At 63.5% G+C, this 15,300-nt stretch overlaps 3 protein-coding genes across 4 annotated transcripts; 2 read left to right on the top strand and 1 right to left on the bottom strand.

Annotated features, from left to right (window-relative positions):
* Nucleotides 1-1,187, bottom strand: ARL16 (ARF like GTPase 16; the record flags this gene model as incomplete). The annotated part of the gene is made up of 5 exons (XM_086624307.1): nt 1-172; nt 384-499; nt 721-834; nt 932-990; nt 1,112-1,187. Coding segments are annotated over 5 exons (537 nt in total), but the record flags the coding sequence as incomplete, so codon positions are not given.
* A 119-nt stretch (nt 1,188-1,306) lies between these two features.
* Nucleotides 1,307-10,792, top strand: HGS (hepatocyte growth factor-regulated tyrosine kinase substrate). Its single transcript, XM_086623944.1, is given in 23 exon segments — nt 1,307-1,355; nt 1,793-1,877; nt 2,264-2,339; nt 2,825-2,917; nt 4,873-4,996; nt 5,872-5,924; nt 6,455-6,523; nt 6,729-6,853; nt 7,088-7,166; nt 7,253-7,351; nt 7,702-7,797; nt 8,143-8,181; nt 8,267-8,300; nt 8,303-8,409; nt 8,456-8,762; nt 8,959-9,131; nt 9,288-9,428; nt 9,508-9,685; nt 9,765-9,898; nt 10,214-10,330; nt 10,492-10,588; nt 10,646-10,701; nt 10,703-10,792. Coding segments are annotated over 23 exon segments (2,385 nt in total). The 5' UTR covers nt 1,307-1,318; the 3' UTR covers nt 10,769-10,792.
* A 649-nt stretch (nt 10,793-11,441) lies between these two features.
* Nucleotides 11,442-15,051, top strand: MRPL12 (mitochondrial ribosomal protein L12). Of its 2 annotated transcripts, none has more exons than XM_086624161.1 (4): nt 11,442-11,696; nt 11,789-11,869; nt 12,012-12,143; nt 14,854-15,051. In XM_086624161.1, the coding sequence occupies exons 1-4, from the start codon at nt 11,442-11,444 to the stop codon at nt 14,968-14,970; spliced, it is 585 nt and encodes a 194-aa protein (XP_086480287.1). In that variant the 3' UTR covers nt 14,971-15,051. The 2 variants fall into 2 exon arrangements, with proteins under 2 accessions (XP_086480287.1, XP_086480285.1); XM_086624159.1 differs by having other exon boundaries at nt 12,009-12,143.
* Nucleotides 15,052-15,300: the final 249 nt, after the last annotated feature.

Genomic DNA, 15,300 nt, shown 5'->3' with positions numbered 1-15,300 from the left:
TCAGCGCGGGTCTCCGAGGGCAGCCCGGAGCCACTGCAGGACGTTGGCCAGGCCGGTGCCGTCGCGGGCGCTGGTCTCCAGCACTGTGATGGGCTGCGTGGCGCAGGAGATGATGTCCTGCATGCGGAACAGCGACTTCATCTCCGCCAGAGACATGGAGCAGGGCAGGTCGCTGCGGCCGGAGAGGGGGGAGGCCGCGTTAGCCCACCACCACGGCTCTCCTGCGTGGCGCTGGCTCGGGGCTCCCCGCGGGCCCCGGGACACGTCAGGCCCTCCAGTATCACCTGGTGGAAGGGACACGGGAGCCCCCGCGGACCCCCGCGGGCCACCCCCGCCCGGTGACCCGCTCCGGGCCACCCCCCCCCCGGCGGACCCCCCCTCACATCTTGTTGAAGAGCACCAGCACGGGCACGGAGGCGAGCGGCGCGGCGGCCAGCACGGACAGCAGCTGCACGCAGGACGAGGAGACCTGGGTGGGGTTGGCGGCGTCGACCACGAACTGCGGGGGCAGAAGCAGAGCAGCGGTGCGGCTGCGCCCGCGGGCGGCCCCGCGCCGGGCCGGGCGGGGGGAACCGGGCGGCCCGGGGGCCAGTGCCGACCCCCCACCACGGGGTGCCCCTCCCTGCGCCCGTCCGCCCCGTCCGGGCCGCGGCTCAGCGTGGGGTCGCCACGGCGCACCCGCAGCCACGGGGTCCCCGTTCGGCCGCCGCCGCCGCTCACCAGGAGCGCGCCGCACTCGCCGTAGTAGCTGGGCCAGATGGGGCCCATGCAGCCGCCGAGCTCCCGGAGCGTCACCCGCCGCGGCAGCCGCACGGCCGTCAGGTTCGTGCCCACCTGCCGGGACAGACGGCGCGGCTCAGCGCGCCCCGGAGCCCCGCGGCCGCCCCGGGGCTGCCGGACCGGCCCGCGGCCCCCACCGGGCCCCGCCTACCGTGGGCAGCGTCGCCGGGGGCTCGCCCAGCGCCGCCGGCCCCTCCGCGGCGCTCAGCTGTGCGGCGCGTTAAGGACACACCGCGGCGGGGAACGGGCACGGGGACGCGGCCCGCCCGGACCCCCACTCCGCTGCCCGCCCCCCCCCCCCCTCCCCCGTGCTCCCCGTCCCGCCGGATATGACGCAGCCGCCGCGCCAGCACGCTCTTGCCGCCGCCCGCCGCCCCCAGCAGCAGGCACGTGGGCGCGAGCCGCCCGCGTCCGCCATCCCGCCCCGCCCCGCCCCGCCGGAAGGAGCCCCGCCCCGCCGGAAGCCGGAAGCAGAAGCCGGAAGCGGAAGCGCCCGCGGAGGGGCGGTGGGGCAGGGCGGCCGGCGGTTGGGGGACACATGGGGCGCGGCGGCGGCACCTTCGAGCGGCTCCTCGGTACCGGCCTGCGGCGTGTCCTCGGCGCGGCGGGCGGGGGCGGGAGCGGGAGCCGGGCACGGCACGGCAGGGGGACGCGCCTCTCGGCCGGGCCGAGCTCCGCGGCGCTCGGCCTCGGGAGCCGGGGCCGGCGCGGGGCCGCGGGCCGCTGCCAGGCACGGCGCCGCCCGAGCCGAGCTGAGGCCGGTGCCTCCCGGATGGGCGGTGCCGGGCCCGCGGGAGCTGTGCGGCGGGTCCGAGGGTACCGAGTGCCCCGGGGCGTCTGCAGGGGCAGACCCGGAGCGTTCCGGGAAAGATCAGCGTTTTCCGTGCTCGCGTGCTCGCTCTGGGGCATCGCCGGCCGCCGGGGGAAGCTTTCCCGCAAACGCCTCGGCCTCGTGGAGCGAAGGCGAGAAGCAGAACCGCCTAACGCGCCCTCATGGCTTCATTCCCTGCAGATAAGGCCACGAGCCAGCTTCTGCTGGAGACGGACTGGGAATCCATCCTGCAGATCTGCGACCTGATCCGTCAGGGAGATACCCAGTAAGTGCTCTCTGGCTTTTGGCCGCAGCGCTCCTTGTCTTGGTAAAGTGCAGCGTGAGGGTGGCGGAGCCGTCCGCCCGCAGTGGCATGCGCCTCGCTGTCCCCTCTCCGAAAGGCGCTGGAAGGGCAGCACAGCACGCCCCGGCGTGTTGGGGTGCTACTCTGACCTCAGGAGCTGCAGGTTACCTCTCACCAGGAATCCTCAGAGAAGGTCAAGCTGTAGTGTGTTAACTCCTCCCTTCTCGATCTGCCTCGGGGAAATCGCCCAGTCCAAGAGCTACCTGTGCCCTGCGGTTAGGGTGGGAGTTGGTGGGTGATCAGCAGCAGGTGGCATCTCCCCTCAGATTCCTGTTACCTGAGGATGTGTCCTCTCTCTCCTCACCCAGAGCGAAATACGCCGTCAATGCTATCAAGAAGAAGGTCAATGACAAGAATCCCCACGTGGCACTCTACGCGCTAGAGGTATCGTCAGCCCGAACGCGAGCGAGCAGGGGCCTGTGCCCGCAGGCCGGGAGCTCCCCTCTCTCACACACCTGCCTCCCGGGCTGCACAGCGTTCCCCGCTCTGCCCGCAGAGACGCAGAGTCGAGGCTTGGAGTTTGCCTTCTCCTGGCTCCAGCACAGGCGTTTTGTGACTGATGACGGGCCGTGGTTTTCATTCTTTGATTCCATCTCAGAGTTAGAACAGACAGGGCTGGAACTGGAGACACTGTCCCTGGAGGTCTGTCTCCACGTAGCAGAGGTACACCGGCCACGGTGCAGCCGAGCCGTAGCGACTCCCCAGTGTGGGGGTGCGGGTATCTCGGGTTTGAGCAACGCTGCCCTGACGCAGCCCGGTGCCCGTGTCTCGGTGTGCTGGCTGCAGTGACCTGTGACGCGCTGGGACTCATCCCAAGCCACAGAGCAGGAGGAGAGCAGCAGGTTCACGTTGTCCTTTGCCCTTTGCAGGTCATGGAGTCGGTGGTTAAAAACTGTGGCCAAACGGTCCATGACGAGGTGGCCAATAAACAGACTATGGAGGAACTCAAGGAAATACTCAAGGTAAATGTGCCTGATTTTACTTTGGTTCTGAACAAGCTTGTAAGAGAAGCAGCAGAAGGAGAAAGTGTGCGCGTCCTCTCTTTACTCCCTCGGAGTGAGGAGCAGAAGGGATGCTGTGTGGAAACGCATTTCAGAAAAGCACCAACTGTGTTGCATGGTGAAGGGATGAGCGTAGGGAGCTGAGGAGTCCCTGCTAGGGAGGGAGGATGTCATCAGAGCAAAGGAAATGTTTGGCTGCTTCGTGAAGTGAGGCAGGAATACGCTGCCAAGGCCTGGACCGTTCCATGGTAAAAGCTCCTGGGTGCAATGCTTTGCTTGGCTTGAGACAGCGAGGAAAACAGAGGTGTGATGGTCTGGCAGCTGCACCAAGGATCTGGGCAGCTGTGGGGTGAATTCCCTTCCCGTAGCACGGCATGAGGCACAGGAAGGTGAGCAGCAAGGTGAGAACGGGCAGAAGCTTCCTCTTTATGGTGGTCATTTCATTGGCCCGTGGAATTGTTTGGGGAGCTTTGCAGGATGCAGGACTACAGTCCTGGCTGTTTTCGCTGACTAGCCGTTGTCACAAGCTGTCACTTGCCACTTTGTTATAACGCGATGCCTGCAGGCACTCCTTGTGTCCTCAGACCAGAGACTTCCCCAAGTGAGGTGGAAATGGGAACGTCTGTCTCCAGCTCCAAAACTGCAATGCCCGGAAAAGAGCTTGTTAGGGCGGTGCTCTTCCTCCCTTATAGCTTCCGTCTTCTGCCAGAAAGAGACGACCGATGACCCAGATATTTGATAACTGAGCTGTGCAGGTCCTGTCGCCTCGCACGCCCTAGCAGGGTGTCTCTCTCCTGTCAGCTTCCTGCGAGGGCTGGCTCAGTCTCCGTGCAGGATCTCCTGCTGAGGTAGGAACAATGTGACGGCCAGGCGTAGCAGCGCAGCCGCTCTGAGATTCCAAATCAGGAGATGTTGTGGCGCTCTGCAGTCCTCGTCTGCCTCGTTAGTGTCGCAACTGCTGCAGACCCGTTCTGCTCCTACGCTTGAAGCTCTGCTGCTCATGAATGCCCAGTGCTGGCAAAATGGCCTCAGTTCTGATGAGGCTCAGGGCTGTGACACTTGTGGAATGCAAGATTTTGCCAATCTTGTAGAAGTTTGGAGCTCCAGGAGTTGTCAGTAAGCCGCGCTGCGTGGGCTGAGCTCTCGGCTGAAAAAGGAGCTTGGCGATGCTCCTCTGCTTCCAGGGGAATTTTTCTGGAGCAGCCGGTCATGTGAACACACGGTGGCTGGGTCAGGTGATGACAGGGCTGCTCTCAAGCTGGCTGGGAGAGGAACAGGCTTGCCAAGTTTCCTCCAGCTCCTCAAGCTGTGAGACAACCACCCCTGCCTCCGGAGGGCAGGCTTCCCAGCTGTCCTTACTGCGTCACATCCGCAGAACCCCTGGGTGTTCCTGGTGGGACTCTCGGCTGGAGGAGCTGGCAGCAACAGCCTCCAGGCACCCTCAGCGGTGAGCTTTTGGTGCCCCGGCAGCGCTTGGGTGAGGCAGGCTGTGCTGTCCTGGCAGCTGGGCAGCTGCAGGTCTGTGCGTGACGAGCAGCTGCCATGAGGAGGCGAACGGGGCAAACGGGGGTGCGGGGCAGGTCGGTGCTCGTGCCAGCCCCGGGGAGCGACTGTGAGTCTCTGGGCGTTTCCTCCACATATCATAACCACGCGCCTCTGCAGGCTGGTCCGTGCTGCTCCGAAGGACATTTCCTTGCTCCTGCAGGAGCGGGAAGTGGGGAAGCTGAAGGAGCACGTAGTCCTTGCTGTGAATTGCCTTTATTGCAGCTTTCTGGCAGGTCTTACCTTGCACAAGTGCTCTGAAGTCTTTCTTTCCGTGAATGTTATTTCTGGCTTCTCTTCTGGGGATTCACACCATTCTCTGGGTTTCAGGGTCTTTTTCTCAGATTTTTTTTTTCCCCTCCCTTTCTGTGCAGAGGCAAGTGGAGACAAGTGTCCGCAGCAAGATCCTGTACCTTATCCAGGCCTGGGCTCACGCCTTCCGCAATGAGCCCAAGTACAAGGTGGTGCAGGACACCTATCAGATCATGAAGGTTGAAGGTGAGGACTCTGCGGGTGGTCAGTCGGCCAAACAGCTCTGCTCTGGAGGAGCCTGCAGGAGAAGGAATGGGTTTCAGGACTTGCAATACTGAGCTTTTTCTTGGTGCCCTGTACCCGATGAACCTCTTGGAATGACTGAATCCCGCCGCAGAGAGAGGGCAGGACCAGGGGCTGCCTTGCTCTGGGCCTCCAGCCCAGCCAGCGGCTCAGGGTTGGCAGTGGCGCCTGAAGAGCAGGAGCTGCAAATGGCAGCATGTCCTCTGGGGAGGGATTTACAGTGGGATTTACAGCCTTCCTCCCAGGCTTGCGTTAGTACCTCCAGGCTCACGCATCCTGACAGAGCGTCAGTATGGCGCCTTCTCTGCTGTCCCAGGAACGGCAGCGTTCCCCATGGGGGAAGGGACACGCTGCTGTCTCTGTGCCTCAGAGCCTCCCCGGGCAGTGCAGAGCCCGCAGGTCCCGGTCCCCTGTCGAGCCGGCGTTGCCACACTTGCCATTCAAGGGTGAAACTCAAAACTCTGCCGGCGTTTTTTCTCCCTGCCAAGTTCAAGGTCTTGAGAAATAAGACGTATCCAAAGGGCCCTGGTGTCCCTTACTGGTGTGTAAGGGCAACCAGTAGGGCATTGTCCTGTGTGTTCGAGAGCGTGGCTGAGGGCCCCGTTCTTGGCAGACCGCAGCGCGTGCTGTGTGCCCTCTGGCCTTCCGCAGGAGGAGGCTCCCTGGCAGTTGTGTCGGAGTCAGGCAGTGGCCAGGGCAGGCGTGCTGAGCTGCATCTGAGGTGTGTGGCTGGCACCCACGGCACACGTCCGTAGGCACCGCGGCCTCCCTGTGCAGAGGAGCCCTTTCACAACCAGGCGCTGTCGTTCCTCCCACAGGTCACGTCTTCCCGGAGTTCAAGGAGAGCGACGCCATGTTCGCTGCAGAAAGGGTGAGCTCTGCTGGTGGGGAGGGAGCTGGCTCTGCAGGACAGACCTTGCTCTCCTGTCCCCTTCCTACTGAACCTTCAGTTCTCACATTCCTCCCTGCCATGCAGGTTAGAGGCCTTGCTGGGTGTATACCACTCCCGGCTGTCACGGGGTCAGTTCTGGGGTGGGGTACAGCAATTTAGCCTAAAACCACCAGGGAGAGGGGAGGATGGACCAGGACAGGGAGTTAGTCTCCTCTTACCCTACTCGGTGGCCTTCCAGCAGCATGGCAGTCTGGACATGGCAGCAGGGCATTGCTAAAGCGATTGCTGTGCATACTCGTTCCTAGAAAATCTCTTGCTGACTGGGAAAGCATCACAGTATCTAGGAACATGAGAGGAGGTAACCTGTGGGGATTAATGTTTCCTGTTGAGCTGCAAATGCTTCCAGTCTCCCTGATTCATGAGAGCACCTTGCTTAGCCGCGGGAGCTCCTGCAGGGCTCTGTGGAGACACCTCCTCCCCTCCTTACACCAGTTTCCTAACCCTGACAGGCTCCAGACTGGGTGGATGCTGAGGAGTGTCACAGGTGTCGAGTGCAGTTTGGTGTTGTGACACGGAAGGTGGGTGCCACTCCTGCCCCTCTGGGTTCCCTGGTCCCGCACAGCCCCCCGGGACGCGCAGGGCTGCCCGAGCCTGCCTGGAGGTGTGTGGGGCTGGAGCGCCTTCCCTGGCCGCTGGCAGGGAAGTGCCCCCAGTGTCTGAGTGATGTCGGCTAATGGTGAAGGAGTGTCTCGCTGCCACGCTGATGTCTCCCATCCTTTGCAGCATCACTGCAGGGCCTGTGGGCAGATCTTCTGTGGCAAATGCTCCTCCAAGTATTCCACCATCCCCAAGTTCGGGATCGAGAAGGAAGTGAGAGTCTGTGAGCCCTGTTACGAGCATCTCAACAAGTCAGTATCCTTTGTGGTGTGTTTCTTTGCCTGCAACAGCTGGGATGGTGAGGGGAGAAGCTTGGTGTAGAGCTGCTTTCTGCAGGCCAGAGTGGGGGTGTCCCAAGCTGTGCAGGCTGGGCTGGGTTCCCTTCCTTCCTGGGAACAGGGTTTACAGCTGTAGTGGTGTGTGGAGCTGGGCTCCAGTGCGGAGGAAGGAGCATTCAGTCTGCGCTGTCGTCTTTCTGACTACAGGAAAGCTGAGGGTAAAGCTGCTGCCACCTCCGAACTGCCCCCCGAGTACCTGACCAGCCCCCTCTCCCAGCAGTCCCAGGTGAGTGGCCATGCTGGTCGTGATCTGGTGATCTGACCTGTTTGTTGATCCCTTTGCTGACCACCTCCTCATCTCTACACTTGCAGCTGCCTCCGAAGCGTGACGAGACAGCTCTGCAGGAGGAGGAGGAACTCCAGCTAGCTATTGCCTTGTCCCAGTCAGAGGCCGAGGAGAAGGAGAGAATGGTTTGTGTCCAGCTTGGTGTCAGGGAGTGGTTGTTGCCATACAGCCCAGACGTGCTGGGCATCCCCTTGCTGTGGGGTAACGGATCTCTAGGCATGAGCCGCAGGGCCTGTGGAACGAGGGTGAAAGCAGAGCCAGGCACGTGCTGTGTTGCAGTCCCGAATCTTGGAAGCAGGCTGTGCCCAAGCTGCAAGCCGTGGGACAGCTGGCCTGTGGGAACTGTGCAAAGCATGAGGCTGGGTCTGGCCATCACTAGGAACCTCACCCACCCAGTGTGCCCAGTCTGTTGCTGGCTGGGTGATTTGAAGGAGTCTGGACAGTGCCTGAGTTCACTGTTTTTCCTCTTTTGCAGAGGCAGAAAACAACCTACTCCATGTACCCGAAGGCTGAGCCCACAGCTGTCACGTCATCAGCCCCCCCGGTCAGCACGCTCTATTCCCCGCCCGTGGTACGTTCATGGCAACCCCGGAACGTGAAGTGGCTGGACAGGGCCCCAGCCTGCCCTGCCTGGGTCAGATTTAATCCCTGTTCTGGGAGAACGGGTTTGCCTGTTCAGCCTCGTGCTCTTTCACAGCGCTACTGTGTGTTCAGCAAGAAGGTCTGAACTCAGGCAGCATTTAGGTGCCTCTGCTGCTTCCAGCAGCTGCAGCGTGCGCTGGGCTGGAGGAGATGGCTGTCCCCTTTCAGGCTCTTGCTGATGCTTGTGCATGGCCAGGGCCCAGCACGACATTTGTGTGGGAGCTGGGGTTCTCTGGGCTCTCTGAACTGGATTTCCCTGTCTGTCTCTTTGCAGAATTCCTCTGCTCCCTTGGCTGAGGACATTGACCCAGAGGTAAGGATCCAGGCCTTGCCCAGTCCATGGCACAGGCTCACTCCCAGCAGGGCTGTGATCCTCATCTCCCCTCTCTTTCTGGCAGCTGGCTCGGTACCTGAACCGCAACTACTGGGAGAAGAACAAGAGGAAGTTCGCAAGAGCCCCACGCCATCCGCGCCTCTGTCCCTCACAGAGCCAGCCGCTCAGCCTGGGGAAGCCCACCCCGCCCCACTGGGCGTCGTTGAGGTAAGGGGGGGCCTGGACCTGTGCCTGGCAGGTTGCGAGGGGCGAGGAGTGCCTGACTTCTTCCTGCAGCCCGGTCATGCAGCGCTGCTGGCTCTTGGCCCGGGAGAGTCGAGGCTGACTGGCTGCCCTGTCCTTCCAGCAGCAGTACCAGAACGGCGAGTCCGAGGAGAACCACGAGCAGTTCCTGAAGGCACTGCAGAACGCGGTCACCACGTTTGTCAACCGCATGAAGAGCAACCACATGCGGGGCCGCAGCATCACCAATGACTCTGCCGTATTGTCCCTCTTCCAGTCCATCAACAACATGCACCCCCAGCTGCTGGAGCTGCTCAACCAGCTGGACGAGCGCAGGCGTACGTGGGAGCTGCCCGGCCGGGCACATGGGAGGGTGTCCCGGGGAGGAGCGGGTGGCTGCCGGGGCTTCCCCCCGTGCCAGGGTTTGGCATTCCTGCGACGCAGCTTCTCTGGAGAGAGGCCGGTGCGTTGTGCAGGGGTTGTCCGAGTGCTCTGCCCCCAGAGGGTCCCTGAGGCTGTCTCTTCCCTCCCCAGTGTATTACGAAGGCCTGCAGGACAAACTGGCCCAGATCCGGGATGCACGTGGGGCTCTGAACGCGCTGCGGGAGGAGCATCGGGAGAAGCTGCGCCGTGCAGCGGAGGAGGCCGAGCGCCAGCGCCAGATCCAGCTTGCGCAGAAGTTGGAGATCATGAGGCAGAAGAAGCAGGTGAGGCAGGGAAGCATTTCCAGGGTATGTGAGGCTGCGTCAGCCAGCAGGCCTGTGGGCACTGTGGCCAGCCCAGGTCTGGCAGGGACAGCCGCCCTGGCGGGAGGGCATGCTGCTGTGTCCTGGCTTCTGGCCATCACAGCTCTGTTCCCACAGGAGTACCTGGAGATGCAGCGCCAGTTGGCCATCCAGCGACTGCAGGAGCAGGAGAAGGAGAGGCAGATGCGCCTGGAACAGCAGAAGCAGACCATCCAGATGAGAGCCCAGATGCCAGCCTTCTCGCTGCCTTATGCCCAAGTACGGCAGCTGAGCCAGAGACCCTCCTGCCGGCTCCCAGGGGACATGGCCTGAGCTTGCTTTTTTCTTCCCTCAACAGCTCCAGGCCATGCCTGCAGCCAGTGGGGTGATCTACCAGCCCTCTGGACCCACCAGCTTCCCTGGCACCTTCAGCCCAGCTGGCTCTGTGGAGGGCTCTCCCATGCACAGTGTGTACATGAACCAGGCAGCACAAGGGGGCACGGGGCCGTACACCGCGATGCCCGTCACAGGGACAGGTGCGTCACCCAGCTGATCCCACATGGGTGGAAGCTGAGCGGAAGATAGTCGCTTCAGTCTGTGCCCTCTCTGCCACAGATCCCAGCATGGTGAATGCCTACATGTACCAGCCGGGTGCCGGCAGTGGGCAGACGGCTCAGCAGGGGCAGGCGGTGCCCACCACCACCCCCGCGTACTCGTCCTACCAGCCAACGCCAACGCAGGGCTACCAGGTAAGTTAGAGCAGAGCCGCTGCAGCCAGCTGGGGTGAGGGCTGGGGTGTTCTGCGGGGTGGCACAAGTCACCCAGCCTTGGTGACGGGATTTTTGAGCAGGGAGAAGTGGCTGATTGCACCCAGATCCCTGGATCTGCTGCTGCCGTTGCTTTGGGAATGGGCTGGGGGCAGAGGCAGTTCTGGGCTCCCCGCAGCGCAGAGGGAAGGTGCTCCGATTCCTGCAGAGCAGGGAGGGCCCTGCCAGTCCTGGGGCATTGGTTTGAGATGAGCTGTTGCTGCCTGCACCACGTCCTCACCAGCCTCTCCTCCCCAGAGCGCGGCCTCGCAGTCGCAGAGCATCCCAGCCATCTCTCAGGCCCCCCAGTCAGGCACCATGGGCTACATGGGCAGCCAGTCGGTCTCCATGGGCTACCAGCCCTACAGCATGCAGGTGAGCCCTCCCTGCCCCCTGAGCCCCCTTGGCACTGGGGGGTACGAGGTGCGGGTGGTCCTCAGCCCGTGGAGCTGGTGGCAGGAAGGGGAGGCCTGGCAGGGGCTCTGGGCCCTCACCTCTGCCCCAGCCCCTCCGACGACCCCCGCTCTGTCCTGCAGGGCCTCATGTCCACCCTGCCGGGCCAGGAAGCCGCGCTGAGCAGCCTGCCTGCCCAGCAGCCCTACCTGCCGGGGCAGCAGCCCCTCTACCAGCAGGGTGAGTGCTGCCAGCGCTGGGGGCGGGGGTCCTGGGGGGCTGCGTGTGCTGACGGAGCGTCTGTGTTGCAGATGGCACCTGCGGCGGGACCCCCCCAGCAGCCCCCCAGCCTGCGCAGCGCCCGCCCCAGCGCAGCCGCCGCCGGGCAGCGGAGAGGCGCAGCTCATCTCCTTCGACTGATCCCTGCCGGGGGGCGCGGGGGGCTCTGTGTAACACCGCTCTCACCGGGAATCGCTCCTGTACTTCGGCTGCCCCTTCCCCCTGTCCGCCCCCCCATCTGTCCTGGCCCGGTCCTACCGCCGGCTCCGGGCCCCCGGCAGCAGGACAGCAGCTCCCCGGGGCTGCCTTCCCGCTCGCCCTGCCCCGGCTCCCGCCCCCCCCTGCCGCCGTGGAGCCTGCAGCCCCTCGGGCCGGGCAGGAGCTGCCCGGGGCTCGGCCCGTGGGACCCGGCTGCGGGGGGCGCTGCGGCCGCGGGAACAGCGCTCCCCGGCCCGGCCCGCCCGGGCCGAGCCCCGTTCTACCCCCCGGCTCCGGGGCCCCCGTCCCCGCGGCACCGCTCCCTCGCCGCTCCCCGCGGGGCAGCCCGAGCGCGAACAGCGACAATAAAGTGTTGGGAACGAGCCGCGGCCTGGTGTGCTGGGGGGGGCGGGGCGGGCAGCGGCGCGGGCACCGGGGCTCGCTCGGGCACCGCGCCCGCCGGCGCCTACAGAGTCCCGGCGGACCGGGCGGCTAGAGCGCCGGCCCCGCCCCACCAACGAGACGAAGCTCCGGCGCCTAGAGTGGCCGGCGCGGCGCGGGGGCCGCCGGGACCATCGAGCGCGGGCAGAGCGCCGCCGTGTCCTCTGCGGCCGCCATGCTGCCCGCCGCCCGCGCGCTGCCGCCGCGCCTGCCGCGCCGCCCGCCGCCCGCCTGGCGCTGGGGCGCGGCCGGGCCGCCCGCCGCCGGGCTGCGCGCGCTGGGCACGGGCCGCGCGCGGCGCTCGGAGGCGCTGGCCGGGGCGCCGCTGGACGCGGCCGCCAAGGAGTACTCGCCCAAGGTGCGGCAGCTGGTGCGGGACATCGCGGGGCTGACGCTGCTGGAGGTGGCCGACCTGAACGCGCTGCTCAAGGTGAGTGGTGCGGGGCGGCCTGGCTCGGCCCGGCCCGGCCCGGCCCGCGTGCGCCGCCTCACCGGCCGCTCGTGCCGCCGCTCTTCCCGCAGGAGACGCTGAAGATCCCGGACGTGGCGGTGATGCCTGCGGCGGCGGCCGGCGCCCTCCTGCCCTCCCAGGCGACTCCGCAGGTACCGGGTTCTCCGGGGAGGGGTCGGGAGTCGGGCTCCGGTGGCCGCGGGGCGGCCCCGCGGGTCCCCGCGCGTGGGGGGCGGGAGCAGGGCCGTCGGGCCCGGCCGGGTGTTCGCACCGGGCTCTGGCTGCTTCCAGGAGGAGGAGGAGGAGGTGCCGCTCAAGAAGGAGAAGACGCATTTCACCGTCCGGCTGACGGGGCTGAAGCCCGCCGACAAGGTGAAGCTGATCAAGGAGGTGAAGAACTTCGTGCCGGGAGTGAACCTCGTGCAGGTGAGTTGGGGGCTGCCCCGGCTCTGGGTGCCCACCGGGCTGCCCCCAAGCCCGGGTGGGCTCTGAAGGGCATCGCCAGCGGCCACCTCGGTTCTGTGTTCGGAAGGGAGCCGGGACTGCTGCGTCCAGGGGAGCCCTCCACCCGTGCCGCGGCACAGAGACATGGACGAGGGGCAGAGCAGGAGTTGGGCACATCTGTCTGTCTGTCTGTCTGTCTGTCTGGCGTTTTGCAGAGAAGGGTGTTCCCTGCCCTGCTGCGTGCTGAATAGCTGAGCCCCAGCAGAAGTGGTGAGGTGCAGGAGGCTCCAAAGTGCTCCGTGCCAGCCTCACCAACTCCACATCCGAGAGCTGCTGTTGGCTTTCCTGCAGAGCTCAGGAGCAGCCAGCATTCCTTGTTACAGCTGGATTTGGCTTCCCTAAAGTTGGTTGCTTTCTTGAGGCCAATGTATTTCTGAATTTAGACGAGTTTAATTCACTCGTCTTGCAATCCATGCTTCCAGAGCTTTTCAGAGCTCTTTTTGTAGGAGATGCCTCCTTTTTGCTCGGGGCAGACAGGCCTCACGCAGTCCCATGCAGCACCTGAGCTTTGCCCTCGAGCCATGATGTTGCAGGCTCCAAATAACGAGTGGTACAGCCGCTCCCACAGGAACATTTAACGTGCTTCAGTTCTCCGCTGGACGATGCTTTCCTATCTCGGGGATGATGGCAGCACTTTCTGCTTACCCAGCTGCAAGGAAGACATGTTGAGCATTGTAAAATCTGCTCTTATCTGTAGCCCAGGATATCAGAAGGATTTGCAGAAAATCTTCTGACCTGTTCATATCGATAAACTGTAAAGCAAACAGTTCGGTAACAGAAACTCTGGTGGCGGAGACGTGAGTTCCAGTGGCCCACTGGGATAATTCACCATCAGACTGGTTAGTCTGGCAGTGGTTTATCCATGATCAGTCCCAAGCAAACGGTAAAACACCAGACCCCTGTAACGGACACAATCGGCAGATAATTGAAAACTGCCTGGAGAACTGACGCTAAACCGACTCGGCTGGACATATGGAGCCTGCTGGCCGAGCTGGTTCCAGTTCCAGTGCAGCTCCGAGGTTGGTAGGTGCAGGTTGTGGTGGGGAAACGCTGCCAGGCGTGACTTACCCACTGTACCTGGGTTCCAGCACACACAGACTGCTGCTGGAGGGCGGCTGTCTGCAGCGGTTGTGCTCCGCGTGTCGCTGGTGCGTTTGGTTGTTGATTTCGTTGCTCTCCAGTCGAGGTGTTTTCAGTGAGATCTGCAGGGGATCTGCTCTTGGCCTGTAGGGCTGTTAATGGTTGGGAAAAAAGCGTTGCTACTAAAATCTTCAGGCGTCGGGCACTGCTGCGACTCGGACAGGTCAGCCCTGCAGGAACGACTGCTTGGTGAGCGCGGCGCGTTGCCAGCGCAAGCCGGGCTCGAGCGCGTTTGCATCCCGAAAGCACATCCAGAGCTGGCGCAACGGATGCTCACCTCGTGTCGGCACCCGTCCCAGTCCGGTGTTCTCGTGTGCTCCAGCTGGGACTGGAAACGCACCACCTCTGCCCTAGGGCTGTTGCTGAGCAGGTCCAGCTTGGCTCAGGTCCTGCTCCTCCTCCTGCTGGGAGCGCTGAGCAGCCGCTTCCTTTGACCCAGGCTGCGTTAGAGCAGGAGTTAAGCGTCAGTGAGCAAGAATCTAATAACCTTGGCTGTGCTGCCTGTCCTCATCGCAGCGAGCCAGGACAGGCTCCTTTCCGGCCACTGTCGTGGGCACTGGTGAGCGAAGGCACGCCTGCCCTGCTGAGCGTTGCCTGCACAGCTACACTGTCTTGTCCCTGGCAAAACCACCATTTTCTGCCACCGTGGGTACATTGTCACTGCGCCCAACGTGCATTAAACCAACAAAACCTACTTTCTATCACCGGTGGTCAAGGCGTTGGCTACCAAAACTGCAGTGCTGAATGCCCGCAGTGCCACATGGCCAAGAGCTGGCAGCGGCTCTTTGCTGCAGGAACCTCCTGGGCTTTGTTTTTAAGGAGCTCAATTACTTTGATGCTGGGACTTGTAAAAGCCAGAGCATCTGATCCAGCGGGGGCTGCCCCCCCAGCTGCCTTCCCGTTTCCAAAGCAGCACTGCAGGAAGGAGTCCCTCTAAAGCAGGCCAACAGCTTTCCCGCGTGCCTTAGATCTCGCGGTGCTGCGTCCGACTGATGGGTTTGTGTAAAAAGTCCTGAACCGGTCCAGGCTGCGTTGTCGAGCGTGGTCTGGACTGGCTCTTTCTCACTCAGAGCAGCAGGTTCCTGCGCAGCCGTGCACAAACCCTGCGATGGCCTCTCCTCCCCCGCTGGCACAAATACGTGAACCAAAACATTTGGCTGAAAAAGTCGCCTCGGCGCAGGCCGGTAGCTGCCTGGATGGTTACTGCATGGTGGCCCAGTGTGTGTCCAGGCACCTTCTCAGCCTGGGGCTGCACCTCCGGGAGCACCGGGGGCATGGCAGGAGCAATTGGTGGGTCTCCCAGTGCTGTAGTGGATGTGCCATCACTCGCTGTTGGGTTTAGATGTCTTCTGGTGGGATGTGCTGTAGTTTGAGTCAAAGTCTCAGGTTTTAGGCCAGTCAGTGGGTTTCCCAGGCCAGGCTCATGGCTCTCAACCTGTTAATCCAGTTAGTGAAAACCAGTTCACAAGTCCCATAATTGTCCCTCTTGCAGGCGAAGAAGCTGGTGGAGTCCCTCCCGCAGGAGATCAAGGCCAACGCCTCCAAGGAGGAAGCAGAGAAGATGAAAGCGGCGCTGGAGGCAGCAGGAGGGACTGTGGTTCTGGAGTAGGCAGCCCGGTCTCACCACAGAGGGACTGGTGCGATGGCAGCCGTCCCCGCTGCCGCCTGCCCGGGTGCCGGCCGCTGCCCACGCCGGGGTCCGGACGTTTCCGAGTGCGAGGCGTCCTGTAGGCGTGCGGTGGGAGCGCTCTCCCGAAGTGATCCGGTGCAGGAGCGCTGTCCGGTGTGGCGGGCTGCTGCCGAGTTCCGGCATCGCAACGAACTCTACATAAACGTCAAAAAAAAACAAAACCCGTGAAACGATTCCTCTGTCCCCAAACCCCCCCTTGCCCGGGGGTCTCACGCCCGTACCCTGCTATCCACACTGTACACCCGCCGC

The sequence above is a fragment of the Tauraco erythrolophus genome, chromosome 20 (genome assembly GCF_009769465.1).
Source record: "Tauraco erythrolophus isolate bTauEry1 chromosome 20, bTauEry1.pri, whole genome shotgun sequence".
NCBI lineage: Eukaryota > Metazoa > Chordata > Aves > Musophagiformes > Musophagidae > Tauraco > Tauraco erythrolophus.
This window is presented reverse-complemented; position numbering and strand designations above follow the sequence as displayed.